Source organism: Podarcis tiliguerta, assembly GCF_965153285.1.
Source record: "Podarcis tiliguerta genome assembly, chromosome: 7".
NCBI lineage: Eukaryota > Metazoa > Chordata > Lepidosauria > Squamata > Lacertidae > Podarcis > Podarcis tiliguerta.
In genome coordinates this window covers 21,733,312-21,748,836 of record NC_139540.1, presented here as the reverse complement: position 1 = coordinate 21,748,836, position 15,525 = coordinate 21,733,312, and the positions used below count along the sequence as shown (strand labels likewise).

Here is a 15,525-nt window from a genome sequence, read left to right as displayed (position 1 = left end):
GTATCAGTTTGGTTGATGAGAGTTTATGGGTAGTTGAGACTAATGCACTAATATTAGAAACGGGTCACTTTCTCAGCTGCCTGCTAAGTAGTTTTTGCAAGCCTTGATAGTCTTAGCCACTGCTAAAGATGCTAAGGATGTTCCCCCACCCCAATAGCATATACCTGTACATGGATGCTGTTTCACTATTGTGAGAGAATTCTGTATCTGTACATTTGAGTAATTATTATATGATTTGGCTAATTGCATAATAGTTTCATTATTCTGATTTTTTGCTGTTATTATTAAACATCACACCTTATGCAATTCCTAAACCAAAAGAGATATTTCCCTATACCCAAAGTGTTTATTTACCATTGGACATGGTAAAAAAAAAAAGGGGGGGGGTTATTTCTGAATACTTTTGAGGATTTCTCCTGTTATCTGCTAACATAAAAGTACATATTTAGGTATTCACACACACACACATATTTAAAGATTCATTATCTTGTTTTAAATTACTTCATTCTTGAATTTTATTTTCATGAAAGCACGTGGTTCTGATTTTATAAGTCAACCTACTTATTTCTGTAACAGTAATATGCCGTTGGTAAACGTAGCAAATCACATCTGTTGTCATATCTTCTTGTCATTGCTTTATTTCCATATTTTCCCCATCTTATAAAAATTTTACAATTTTGAGTAAGTCGTTTGATTGCAGCCATGCTGCATAAGTTACACTGATGAACATAACTTGGTGAGGTCCATTAATTTCACTGGGCCTATTGTGAATATAACTTAGTTGAATATGACCCCAAAAATTCCACTATATTGTATAAAACACACTATTCTTGCAAACAGTATTCACATAATGTTATATATTTTTAATTACCCCAGTTGAAATATTTGTTACTCACAATGTGCGTATGGTTAGGCTAAAGAATACACATTATTATGCCATCAGTAAATGCAATGTATTATTATGTGTTTCATGGATATATGCAAAGCATTTATACACTGCTGTTGCTGCCAGCACATCTGTATGTATCCTGTATGTATCCCATAGTTACATGTGGCATACAAACCAGGATTGGCCATGGCTCCCTTCTACATGCGTAGAAGTTGGCAGAATAATTTGCTGCCCCATAGAGTATGAAGTGGCTCTCAGTTTCACAGCACTATAATGCCAGTGATACAGATATATGGTCTAGTGCATATATTTAAGATTGGAATGGCTATTTGGTTATACATATTTTAACTGTAAAAAGAAAAGGGGTTCTTTGAATATATTCCATAAAACACAAGTCTTATCAAAACAATATAACACAGAAAACCAACAAACAAACCATAGACTGAATATTAGAAGATAATAGGTCAAATGGGCTGACAGTGATTCAATGCACCAATATGCTAAGGGGGAAATACATATACATCCATCCATTCATTGAAAGAGATATACAGAAAACACTGGAAATAATTGCCAGATTAGTCAGTCAAAAATATGTTTTCATGAAAAGTGTTGATATGTAAATAGCTTCATCTTTATAACATGTCTTTATTTTAACTGCATTGCAAAGGTATTACAATGGTGCAAGTTCATGGGCAGATCATGTAGTCAATGGTTCAGCTGAAAACTATGGGTAAGTAAAGAGTGTAGTGTTACACTTCTATAATTAAAGACATGTACTCATAATTTAAATGTAGTGTTATTTTATTAATGGGTTTCACACCTGATAAGTGTCATTTTTTTCACTAGACCTAAGAGGGTTAGGTTTTAATATGGCATGTCCATTATTTTCTTCTTTCCATGTTGCATCACACACATAGTTTGTTTAATTGTATGTAGATCTTTCTCAAAGAACAACAGTTACAGGTAAGCAAACCTGTTTTCTTTGAGCAGGTTTCCATACACAAGCATATGTACACGTTGTGTCCCTGTATCTGACCCTCTTTTGTAGATTATGTTCTGTTCATTTTTAATCCAAAATTACCTGTGCACTGACACTACATTTAAATTAATTAATAAGTCACGTTGTATCCCTTATTTCCAGAGTTAGTTTCAGCCTCATCATGGGAAGAGAGAGAATAGCAAATATGCTTCAAATATTTATATGAATCTGGGTTTTTAATTGGAAAAAGTTTCATAGAAGACAGATGACACAGTTTGGAGGCAGTGAAAATGAAGCAGCATAGTAGGAGCTCTTCAGGTGAAACACTGTCCATCTCCAGTTACGTGTGTTGTTGTGATTGTAGTGTCAGCTGATAGTGGTCAATCAACAGCAGAAAACTTTGGAATGTTCTGATTAACAGCAGTCTGTTGGAAACCCAAATGCCTCTGCTCTGTATGATAAAGGCTCTCATACCAAGAAGGAAGTTGTGAATTGTGAACGGCCTTTTGTTGCAATTTATGTGGTAGTGGTGCTATAATTTACCTTTCCTCCCCGGTGGTTTTTTTTTTTTTGCATTTTTTCATTATTGGTAAACTTCTGAATAGTTCCAAACTTTATGCCACTCGTTTATAGGCCACCAAAAGCTTATATAGTAGCCCATTTCTGTGTTTCAGTAGAGAGAAAAATGAATAAAGGATCTGCACACTAACATGTCGACAGTCCACTCTGGCAGGTGTTTGCAAACTGCTCCACCAAAAAAACAATTCAAGAGAAGTTAAGATCCTTTTTTAATTTTGTTCTGCCAGATAGATTTGCCATGCAGATATATTACTTGGGGAACAGGAAAATTGAAGAAGCAATAGATTTTGTTTAGTGGGTCTCATTTCATGCATCCCTAGATAGTGTAAACAGCATTTGATGCAACTAGAATAACTGGATATTTTTGAGTTTTTTGTTGTAGTTTCTTTTCATGGCACTTGGCTACATCGTTTTCTTTCCAAATATTATGATACATAGCTTAACAATAAAACCAACTTTGTTCAATGTGGTATATGAGGTGTTAGGGGAGGGGGAATACCACTGGTGGGGACACATCGTGCTCCTTCTGTGGTAGTTTGTCCACCTTTGGTCCACACCCTGTGGCTCCTAGAAGCTGTCAGCATAAGACAGTGGCCACACCCAGGAATGGTTTCGACTGGCCAGCCAAACCAGGTGGGAGTAACAAATGGGTCTCTCATCCTTGGTGAGTTAGGAGCTTCCTTTGCACACAAAGACAGGCTCTGGCAGATTGAGCGGATGAGACCAATAGTGGTTCCAACAGTCAGGAAGAGTTTCTGCACATGCTGTAGAGGGAAGTGAGCGGTAGATGGGGCTCATCAACCTGGGAAGGTAGCCCATCTAGGAGAAGTAAAACTCTGTTCCTAAATCCCCGCTGCCTTGTGGAATATCTTCAAGAGAAGAAGAGGCTAAGGAGTAAACGCTGCAGAGAAAATCCAGAGCGGAGCCCCTAAGACAGCTGGTTGTATACTGCCTCCTGGCAACTCCTGCAGCCAAGCTGGTGCCAAACATATTGCATCAGTGAGGCCGAGAGAGGGGTCTTGATGTCTGGGCAGCCCAGGACCTTCATACACACTGCCCAAGCTTACAACCCAGTGAGGTTCATTATTGGGCCTATAAGTTATTTTATACTTTACTTAACTGGCAGTAGCAGGTGAATGAGAAATAAGGAAAATTAAATATATTTGGGAAGAAATAGGACTGTCTTTTACTACTTGTGTTGAGACTGGAGCATTCTGTAATAGATGATTTTAAAAAAAGTCAAAATGCTACATATCATATAGCATATAAAATGTACAGAAACAATGCAGAGGTGGGATACTAGGAAAGAAAAGAATCATATTCTCTGCCTTACATAGAGACTGGATGCATAAATCTGTTCATTTTTAATTTCTGACTTTGCTTATAGGCAGCCTTGAAGCAAATGGTGGAAAATTTGTTAAAACTAATCTAGGAAACACTTTATGTATTTTTAAAACACTCCTAAAATTAAACCACATTTTTCCTTCCTATTTAATTAGCTGTTTGGATTTAACAGAGTTTATGTTGGAGTTTTTAACTTCATGGGAAGAAAATATGGAGGAAATACTTCTTATAGCTTTTAGAAATACTTTAGGAATTTTCATGAATAGCTTGCTGTGGTAGATATTTTGGAAAAACTATTTACTGATATCATAGACTTTTGGGATATACTGCTTAGAAGCGATCACAAGTACATAATGGTGAAAATGAAATCTTAGCAAACAGATTCATTTTTTCTGGTTTGCCATAGCATACATTCATCATATATGGTCTCTTTAAGACATTATTTTATTATCTCAATTCTATATTCAGTATATCTGAGCATACTTTTGCTTATATTACATATATGATGGCTTAATTTTATAATATTAGTACATATTAATTTTATGGTTATATTATGCACTATTAGTGACTGTGGTCCGCTTTAAAATGAAATCTCAGTTACTCAGTATGTAATTATTTTAAAATTGTTTTGTTGATAGCTTAACACTGGTGTTTTACCTTGGTTAAAAAATAGAAATATGAGTTGTTTGTGTGTAGCAATGGTTAAAGATGGTGTGCTAACAAAGGATATTGTGTCTGTGACCAAACAGCAAATTTCCAATAGCTAGTAGAAGAATAGCATGTCCAAGGATTGAGATCCAACAGCCTTCCACAGATACAGACAGGTACTTCCAGTAAAAAGTAGCTAGTATAGCCTTGCACTTGTTACTCTTAGGTATTTGTTGTTTTTATTCCTGTTGCAGTGCAATCAGTGTCTCTAGAAGTAGAGGAAGCCTTAAATGTTCATTAAAATGCACCATTTTCATGCTGCATTTTTGTGTTTTCATTTCTTTGTCACTGACACATTCATTGCTTTAAGTGGCTTCATTGTTTTAGCCCTGACTGTTGCCATTACTTGTCATGTACTATGAACAGAAAACCAAATACTGTGTCTAACAAAGCAGATAGCACCTGGCCTAGGAAGCAATGAATTGTCTGTGCTCATGCATCATCGTGTTTCCTAATTTGCTCATTGTAGCAATATATATAATTTTAAAACTTTCTATGTTAATGGAGTTCCCTTAATTATACATAACTTTGATGTGCAAGATTCATTTTCTACTTATTTTTAAAAGGTATGTGAATCTAATCAGCTTAGGATGTACATAAAGATTTTGTTTAGACAAGATTATTGCAGTGTGACACTAATAGATCGTTTTAGCTTGTCAGGTTACATCTTAACTAATGTAATTTAAGTTCTAGTTCTGATATGTCTGGTGGATTTGTAAATTCCAAGTTCATGATGACATTTGGCCTAGTAAAACTATGCAGAATCTAACTGCTGGGTTAAGAAACTCAGCTCTAGTTAGTGTACAGGGAAATAATGTACCAGTACTTGGATCTCTCACAAGTTGACAAAAAATAGAGTGAGGGTTCTTTCCAGTAAAGATTGATGTTGAAGTAATTATTGTTCAAATAGTGGGATGGCAAACACTTGCCTGTAATGCAAAAAGAGTTTGACAACATCTTGGGTATTACTTTTTGTTGTGATTGCACTCTACTTTTATTTTTACATAGCTTTCAGCAATTTAAGAAACAAATACTAGTTGTGTGACTGAATATCATTAGAATGACTTAAAATTAATCACACGTGCTTGAAAAGCTTAACATGTGACAAGGCAAGGATGCTCCACTGAAAGGTATAAAGAGTTTTATAATTCAGAGAGCTATTCAAGAGCTATAGGTTGGATATTGAACTAGTGTGAAGTGTATTGATTGATAATGTACCCATAAATGACTCAGGAAAAGTTGACTGCATTAGAGAACATAGAATCTATATCTTCACAGATCCTTTTATGAACCCTGCCCTCAAGAGCATTATCTCTTTCATATATGGAGTACCTTAGTAAGATGTGTCTCGCTCTTCTTAGACCATCACTTTTAGTGTCCTGTAGATGGAAAAAGAAAGCCTTTGGCTGTGGGGGGCCGTCTTGCATTACCTTTCCAGTGTTGGAGCTGCTGCAGTGCAATTGCTTTTGGTGCCATGAGAATGACACCAGAAGTCCCAGAATACACAAGAGGAGACTATAGAAGAGCTCCTCCTGGAAACTGCACTGATGTGGAAAGGAACCACAGATTCTCTCCTATGGCCTTGGGGCTTCTGACATTATTTTATTGATACAAGAAGGGAGAAATTGCAGAAACTCCCACACTGTGGTGGTAAAATGACAAGCGGCCCTTAAGTAAGTTTTACATAAAAGATTTTTTAAGGGTGAACCTCCCCCCCCCCCACTCCATCAAGACCTGTAGTTATAGACTTGACACTTCCTTGCTGCCCCGTAAATATACACCTCTCTGATAAATGCAGCATTAGCTAAGGTGACCTTTTTTTGTTTATCCTTGACATTAAAGAAGTGAAACAGTGGATGTATTGGCAGATCAAGCTTCCTGTTCAGAAAGTGAATATATAGATCCAGAAGAAAACATGAGGTAATCTTTGTGAGTTTGTCTGAGGCTAGCTGTGATACCTCCCTGATAGTTAGTATCTCCTGCTGATCATGTGTTCCAGTGTACAGTATCTGCTTGTTACGTGCTTTAGATTAAGGCTATTGGAGGATGGTATTATTCTGAACCTGTCTGTGGGGCATTTATTTAGTACCTCATTGAAAGCCTGCAACCCTGAAAAATGGTTTTGTGTGAACACATTTCTGAATAACTATTTGAAAACTTTTTGTTTTGACTTTTTAGGTATTCTTTCATTATGCTGATATACTAACATATTCCATTTGATATGATCTATATTTTTCCCTCAGAAGTGCAACTAGTATTCCTGCATAGGTCATATTCAGTAGCAGATAATTCCCATCTGCTTTAAAACAGAGGGAAAAAACCAGCAACTTTCCTTGACTAAAGTTAAGCCTATTGGTTGACACCAGCATCTTTTGAACGGAAAACAATATTAATGAAAGTATCAAGATCCTGAAGTCTTTTACTCATATTCAGTTATCCTAATCAAGTGTACTGACGTTAATGACAACCTTACAGACTGAGAGTGCAAGTTATCACCTTACTTTTAAAAATATTAACTTGGCTTGCTATTTTTAGTCAAGCCAATGGTTTTTATTCTTAATTCAGAGAGTCTTCACAAAACAGTAAATGACTCATTCTAATGCAGGATATCCTAGTACACAAGCTGCAGATTATGACATTATAACCCATTTAAAATGTTTTCATATACCAAATTATTAATAAAGGGACAAACTCCCTTCATACGTCTTCTATGTTATCAGGAAGCTAACTAAAACAAAGAACGAAAAAGCTGTTAGAAATGTACATAATGTTGATCATCTCCGAACCCAGTATGATGCGGCATAGTGCGTAACTATAGATAAAGGTCAATTGAGCTGCTTTTTGACTAACATTACAGGAATTGGGGACCTAGACTACCATATCAAAGATCCAGATCAACAGAACAGCGTCCTGTGGTAGAGCGGCCCAGCCCCCGCTCTCGATCCACTGAGCGTCCTGACTCAAATCTCATGAGATCGATGCCTTCATTAATGACGGGAAGATCTGCCCCTCCCTCACCTGCCTTATCGAGGTGAAACAGACAACCCAATCAGACTAATCCTGCCCCACTAGCTCACTTTTTGTTTTCCCCAAAGCTCAATGGTATTGCCTTTCATCATTGACTGATCACCAGTAGCCGTAGATACTAACCCTGCCAACGCCAACACACTATTTATATTCCACAGGGGATATAATGGTGTGGCTGCCATTCTAATTTGTTTACTAACAATGATTAATGACATAAATAATTACATTTGTTTTTGTGATTTCTCATTTATCAGGAATCCTGGGTGATTTCTCACACCATGTGCACCTCATAACTGCCATGTATTTCTCTTACAGAATGAGAAATTGTATGTGGTCATCTGACATCGCTTATGGAATTATCACCATAACATCAAATGAAACTTTTTTTTTCTTTCAAAAAACAGTTTCTTAAATTTGATTGTATTAATTGTATGTACGATTTTAACCGCTGTTTTCTCTGATTTGCTGTGTGCATGTCCTGCATTGTTCCTGTCTAAGTAATGTATTTCTGATCAAACAGTATTGAAATAAGTAAACTGTTTTTACAAAAAGTACAGTGGACATAGCATAGAAATGTGTGGAGCTGATTGTGTCCACAGAAATTATTTTCTGGCAAAATATTATGATTCTTTGTCTTTTAGTGGTGAATTAGGATTATTAAGAGCAATCATATTACTCCATTTCAGTCACTGAAATGTACATCTGCCTTATTGCTTGCCTTATATTCATAGCTGAATAAAACACTGATTCAATATGTTAACTGAATTCTGAAACCATACGTATCTTTCTGCTGGACTTTAAAATATAGAACATATACATACACACAATTTTATGTGTATCTCTTTCTGTATGTGTTATTGCATCTGTGTGCATATATATATCTACATACATTTTCATAGACAATTTGCAGATGCAAATCCTTAAACATTACATGTATCATCCTTTTGCATAATTTTGGCTTTTTCCTCAGATGAACCTTCATTTTAGCAATAACTATGCCTTCTAAAACGCATAGGGCCGAGCTGCCACAGCTAACAAAGGTTCAACTTGTACAAAAACCATTCCTCATTTATTTGTTTTTCAGACACCTAGGAATAACTCTGTCTCACTGTTAATGGTTTCTTTTGCTGTGTCCTGTAGGTCACATGCTCGTACGGGGTCTGTCCAAACAAGCCCATCAGGTACTCCAGTAGCAGGACGCAGGGGTAGACAATTGCCACAACTCCCACCCAAGGGAACACTGGAGAGAAGTAAGTGAGCTTTTTAAAGTTCAGAGATGTTGTTGCTAAATATAAAAGTAATAGCGCTGAATGGAAACCTTTGCCTCTTAAGGTTTTGAACTGGTTTTTGGCAAGAGATGTGTTCTATATTGCCCATTACTTGTTTCAATAGCTTTTAAAGCTCTGTACAGTATTGATTTCTATAATTGTCATCACAACTATAGAATTAATACGTGGATCATGATTCATCCTACCTTCATTGCAATCAAAATATAAGTTAGAACATAATCTGTAAAGTCTTCTAACGATGAACATATAATAAACTGCACCATCCTAAAAGGTTGCAAGTGTTTGTTAATCCCATTCATTTCATAGGAATATCAGCTAATGCAGGACCATAAAATGTGACACAATGGCCCTGTATACGTTCTTCGTAAATAAGGATAATTAAAGCAAATATAAAGGATGAAATGTGGAGGTACCTCTATGATGCCAGTCCTAAAATGATTAAACACAAGATGGTGGCTCACCATTATGGATGGACATTTAGTTTATGCTGCATATTATGGTCATATGTTCATTTCTACTCATGTAGTTTCCCCCTTCCCTCCAGAGACTTGTGGGGAGATGTTTATTGGTGGCTGTTGGAGAAAGAAGAGTGATGGGTGTTTGTATTGCCAGCCAAATGGGCCATGCTGCATCTGCCCACAGAGGTTACTCTTATGTGAAAAAGGCCCACATTATAAGCAGTTTGACATCTATGAATGGCTTGACACTACCTCTCAAATATAAAGTTCCTATGCAGTATCAGCCATCTGGTCAAAATATGAAGCCTGACTGATGGAGAGCCTTGGCTACTAAGCAAATTTTTCTTGAGTGTGATAGACTGTCAGATTCTGGCAACAGCTAATTTTAATTGTTTAGGTCTCACGTATGCCTCAATTATGTTTGGTTGAATCATGCTTTCCACCATTTGAGTCCTGTTCGAAATTTCGGGAGGGAGCATTTTTATGCTTATAGGACATGAAAATAAAATACACTTTCAGCATTTACAATTAGACTTCTCAGATATTACTACAAAATTCTGTTTAATTGCCCAGATGAGCACTCCTTCCGCTGCCTCCAAATGAAGATCCGTTTTATGCCTTTTGTATACTTCATGGGGTTTGTGGTTTTTTTTTTAATCCCATGCTTTGGTTCCCTTTTCTGTTTTACTTTAATTTCCCCCAGACAGTGGAGACAAGGAGAAGGTCTGAACAGAAAGGAGGGTTTGTTTTGTGCTATAAGCCTTTTTATTCCATGGGAGGCTTTCTAAGGGGGGAGGGGACTGCTGCAATTGATGCTACTGAATTGTATAGATTTTACCTTGACTCTAAAATATTTTACATTAGTGAGGCATGTACCACCATCCACTGCACCTTTTGTAACTTAGCTTTATATAAATAGCAACAGAGCTATGGCACTATTCAACAGCTTAACTTACTCAACTCTGTTAGAGTACATTATTTAGATACATAACAGTACCCTTTGGAATCAAGGATCATATAGCAGGTTCATAGTTAAATAGAATAACAAATAGTTACAGTGCAATCCTAACCATGTCTACCCAGAAGTAAATCCTATTGAATTTAATAGGGCTTACTCCCAGGTAGGTGGGTTAGGATTGTAGCCGAAGACTGAATTTACACATACACATGCTCATATGTAGGGATAAGCAGTCAAAAACAACCTGACACAGTGGGATGAAGAAAGAAAACAACATAACAGAATTTAAACGCATCAGTTTTGATGTAACCTTTTTGGTATCCACAACTGTGTTGCGAAGCACTCACTAAATGCACCAGCACCAGTCACAGAGAGTCAATTTTTCCTTGTCATGCGATTTTCCATTTTCTTTGTATATTGGACTTTTGAAAATTTAATTTATTGAAATAGTAGACTGTTTGTTCAGAGATCATCATCCCAGTTTGTGTTGTCTTTTGTGTTTTGAAAACAATTGTAACAGTTAAACGTTAAGTATCAAATGAAAATCTAGATATGTCTGATTGAAGGTAATAAAGTTCATTGTTGTTCAAAATGCAGACTACTTAACAATGGGAAGTAGTCTTGGTATGAAATTACTTTTTGTGAGAACTGTGCCCTGATATTTGGACCATGGTAGAGTCATATTAACTAAATGACATTGTATATATTATATATATACATTCACCATGTTCCTAAAATCCACTTAGACTTACACAACGTGCTTGAATTATCTCAGTGGAACGGTTTTTACTCTGAACATATGTTGTCTTGTCACAAAAATCCCTTTGAAATATTCCTGTATTTGAAAAGGACTTTGTCATGTGACATGGAAGTTGCTGCTCAGAAAGAACAAACCCCAAATTAACTTTGTCTCATAATACTATGCACATAATATACAATGAACATGCATTAGTTTGCATGTTGTATGTATGTTGTATTTCAGCACCAAGCACATCATTAACACTAAATATGGTTAGTAGTATTTAGCAGTTTTATTGTTGGCCTGGTACCTGCCATTGAATATTACTAAAGTGCTATCCCAGTCCAGGTAGGGGTGTAGCTTGGCCACCAGTCAAAGCTGACAGAAGGCACTCTGCACCACTGAGGCCACTGAATCCATGTAGTAATGGATTCAGTAGCACCCCCAAGCTACGTGCCTGCTCCTTAAGAGGGAGTGTAACACCCTCAAGAACAGGCAGTCTCCCAGCTATCCGGTCTAGGGAACTATCACTGATAGTGCCTCTGTCCTATCTGAATTGAGCTTCAGTTTGTCGGCTCTCATCCAGTCCATTACTGAGGCAAGACATCTAGCACATCCACTGCCATTCCTGTAGATGCAAAGGAGAAATAGAGCTGCCCTTTGCCCCTGTCTCTTTCTTGCCAAGGGTCATCATAAAAAGTGACCAAAGAAGTTTCTGAGCCAAAGTCAGGCCAAAATCCCGATTGAAATGGGTCTAGAAAATCAGTCTCTTCCAAGAGTGCCTGGATCTGTTCAGCAACCACCCACTCAATACTTTGCCCCTCAAAAGAGAGATTGACAACTGGCTGGCAATTACTTAGGTTCTCAGAATCTGGGGGTGTTTTCTTAAGAAGCAGTCTTATTTACTGCATAGATGGCTAAATATCTCCAGTGCTGAAATGTCCTTCAGTCTCATTCATCTGAAACTTTTAGGCCAGAGGTCTAACACCATTATTGAAACAATTTTATTAAAAAGTTATATAGATTATATTTTGTGGGTTTTCTGGATTTTTGCCTTCGCCAGCAGTGTGACTTGGATTTGGAGCAGATTGGTCCAACTAGTGACGGATCATGTTGAATGAGCCCATTAGCTTGTGTTTACCAAACCAATCCCCTCTGCAGTTCTGGGAAGCCACTGAAAATGAGAGCTTTACTGAGTCTCTGTTGGGCCACCAGAACTTCGATAATTGTCAGAACTTGACCTGATCTGGAGCTATTCCTCCCTAAGTATTTCTGTGACACTTTGTTATCTAGTTTGCATGGTTTGATCTGTAGTTGGTGGGTGACTTAGATGGTTGACTGTTGTGCCTTTAGGATCAAAAATTTTACTGCAAGTATCAGAATGATATTATCCAAATGTATAGTGCAGTCATACTTGAAATACTGTGTGCAGTTCTGTTCACCCCATCTCAAAAAGGATGTTACAGAGCTGCAAAATATGAAGAAAAGGGGCACCAAAATAGTGTTTGAGCATCTTCTTTACAAGGAAAGGTTATACTGTTTTTGACTTTTTAATTGAGAAAAAGGTGATGAGGGGCATCATCAAAGTGTTAATATGGGATGTATGGGATGAAGATGGCTAGTGGGGGAGAGTAGACTCTCTGAGCAACAGTGTCCTTATAGTTGACCTTCCAAAGCTTTAGTAATACGTTCTCCTATACCCAGTATCTTGCCCAATACTGTATAGACTGGAAAAAATGTTCTAACACCATCCCCCCCAAAAGTGACATTCTAATGGAATATAAAAAGAGAAGAGTATAGCAAATGGAAGGCTGCTCATGCAGTAGGACTTAACTTTCTCCACACTGCTACCCCTGAAAATCCTCTTTCCTTTCATAAGGTGTATCCCCAGTTCATATTTTATTATGCACCATTCCAGAACGTTTCCCGACTCTTGAGGGAAATTTTTCACACAACTCTGAATCCAACTCTGTTGCTTTGGAAATTAGAGAAATATGGACCTATTTCTAATTTCCTAGTGGGTAGGATATTAGAAGGTTTTCTGCTGCCCCCACCAGCACTGTCCATATTTGACAATGTGATTTAATCAGGCTTTGTGCTTGTGAGGCTTATTGTTGGTGGATGAGGAGGAGGAGCTGCAATGGAAGGCTAAGGGGAGGGGCAATGAAGGGATCAAAATGGCCCTATAGACATTTGGTGCCCGAGGTCTAGAGACAGCCCTGATACTTCCCTTTAAAAGGTAAAGGGACCCCGACCATTAAGGCCAGTCGTGGACGACTCTGGGGTCACGGTGCTCATCTCGCTTTACTGGCCGAGGGAGACGGCGTTTGTCCGCAGACAGCTGTGGCCAGCATGACTTAAGCCGCTTCTGGCGAACCAGAGCAGCTCAGGGAAACACTGTTTACCTTCCCGCCGGAGCGGTACCTATTTATCTACTTGCATTTTGATGTTCTTTCAAACTGCTAGGTTGGCAGCAGCAGGGACAGGAGCGCACCCCGTCGTGGGGATTCGAACCGTGGACCTTTTGATCAGCAAGCCCTGGGCTCTGTGTTTTAGACCACAGCGCCACCCGCATCCCATATACTTCCCTTACCTACACATAAATAACTGTTTTGATTGTGGACCCTGTAATTCATTATTATTTACCTTTGTTGATATAATTGTTGGGTTACATGGATTTAAGAAGATTTTAGTAGAACAAGTGTGAAGCCCTGTGTGTAACTACCCAGTTGTTATTATTATTGCTAATGATACATGAGGATTGTGTTTGCTTCTGTGTATTAACACTTGGGTGGTTTGGGAAGAACTTATGTAATTACTAATTTTCACTCTCTGTTTTTATTGCCATAAAGATTGTGAGGAAAAACATCATACACCTGTTAGTGGGAGGAAAGGCAAGTTCATGCCATAACTAGTAGACTGTGTTTGTGTAGAGCTATATTACTTGTAGTTTATGTTGCATGTTGTCTATTAGCTTAGTTAACAGTTCATTAATATTTAGTTATTGTCATACACTGATCTTCTGTCGCCTTTGACTGGACTTAACCATCCAGGGGTCCTTTACCTTTTACCTTTACCTTCTATTATTGGGAATAATGTTAACAGTTTTCTTATTGCACCTATTGCAAAACTTATCCGACATTGCAAGCTTACCGGGAATGGTCGTTTGGGCCCAACACAGCTGTTGGGGAAGGAGGGAGCAGTATCTGGAACCTCATGCCTGCTGCAAGGTGCTTTACACACTTTGCAACCACACAGAAAGCAGAGACTGTGGGTGAGGCTGAGAGCTTCATTGCTGGGTCCTCAGGGGGCAGAGCTTCTGGGGCAGACCAAAGTGAAGATTTTGAAAGTCTGGCAGACCTGCCCAGTTTCCACCATCACAGCTTCCAGCCAATCTTCCCACCTACCCTCTACTTGTATTTATTGTAATCATGATTTCCAGATTTTTACACTGTTTAAAATGAGTGCATTCCTACGGACAATTTGTTGGCTGCTGGATTCAGGACGGGGTGGGGTGGGGGGAATTTTACACACAGGCAGACTGATCATTTCCTGTGGGCTTTTGCTTACCTCACAGCAATTGTCAAAACTTTCCTATGGCAGAAGAAGCATTTGGTTGGATCCTTAGGAGGGAGGGGCAGAGGAAGGGCACCTGGCTGCAGCCCAACGGTGGATCCCCCTAAGGGACCTTGGAGGGTGGTGATTTCTGTCCAGATGCCCAGCTCAGGTGCTGACAGGCCATTGCGCCCCCCTACCAGTGGCCAGAGAAGGTTTGGCAGAAGTAGTTCACACTATGGTGAACCCCAGCAGTGGTCAACCTCAGCTGCTAAAATACAGCTCATTAACAAGCAGGCAGGCTGGTTGGTCACATGGATACATGCCCAATGCCTACCCTAAACCTCTTGCATTGTAATCAATGAAGTTACAGCCTAATTGAAACTAGTGTAGATTGTGTGCGTGTTGTCATTTGCTGCCTGCTTCTGCACCCCCCTCCTACAATGTACATGGGCCTGCAGTGTACACTACATAAGACTGAAAGGACAATATGCAACAGCAGCTGGAATATTTTGACTGCGATCCTGTATGCTGTTAAGCTGTTTAAATCTTCTGGGACAGATGGGATTGAAGCTGGGGAGGGCAAGAGAAATTAAATGAACTCAAGCCTGGTGTATGTATATGATCCTCCTTGCCATGGATTCAGTGATCCCTGTAGGGTCCTGTTTTACACTACCCACTCTTGGTGCAAGCTAGGTAAGTTTGGAATAATTTGGGATGGAAGGAGAGAAACAGGGTTCTGATGAGCCCTTTCGGCATCACTCCACCAATGGGAGGTGCACCCACATTAGGAAAGAGCACCCATTACATGTTTAATGGGTCTAATTGCTTCATGGTCCTGAGAATCAAGTTTTCAACTTTTGCCTATTTCCATGCTTATAGCGTTTAGAAGGGAGGTATCTGAAAAGCTGCAAAACTCAAGTATATTTTGCTGGTCTCTCTCTCTCTCTCTCTCTCTCTGTATGAGCGCATTGTTACAAGAATATAAACACAGGTGCAA

At 38.5% G+C, this 15,525-nt stretch overlaps 1 protein-coding gene across 49 annotated transcripts in view; it reads left to right on the top strand.

Annotated features, from left to right (window-relative positions):
- The window catches only part of RIMS2 (regulating synaptic membrane exocytosis 2), a 348,259-nt gene that overhangs the window by 232,989 nt on the left and 99,745 nt on the right, over positions 1-15,525 (top strand). For 15 of the 49 annotated variants that reach the window (XM_083450374.1, XM_083450385.1, XM_083450371.1 and 12 more), the window contains 2 exons: positions 7,357-7,530; positions 8,667-8,776. In XM_083450374.1, the coding sequence (XP_083306500.1) occupies positions 7,357-7,530; positions 8,667-8,776 (284 nt within the window). Of the gene's footprint in view, positions 1-1,556; positions 1,620-4,540; positions 4,616-6,341; positions 6,420-7,356; positions 7,531-8,666; positions 8,777-13,822; positions 13,865-15,525 lie in introns of all 49 variants that reach the window. The other 34 variants (XM_083450342.1, XM_083450348.1, XM_083450340.1 and 31 more) reach the window with 11 other exon arrangements.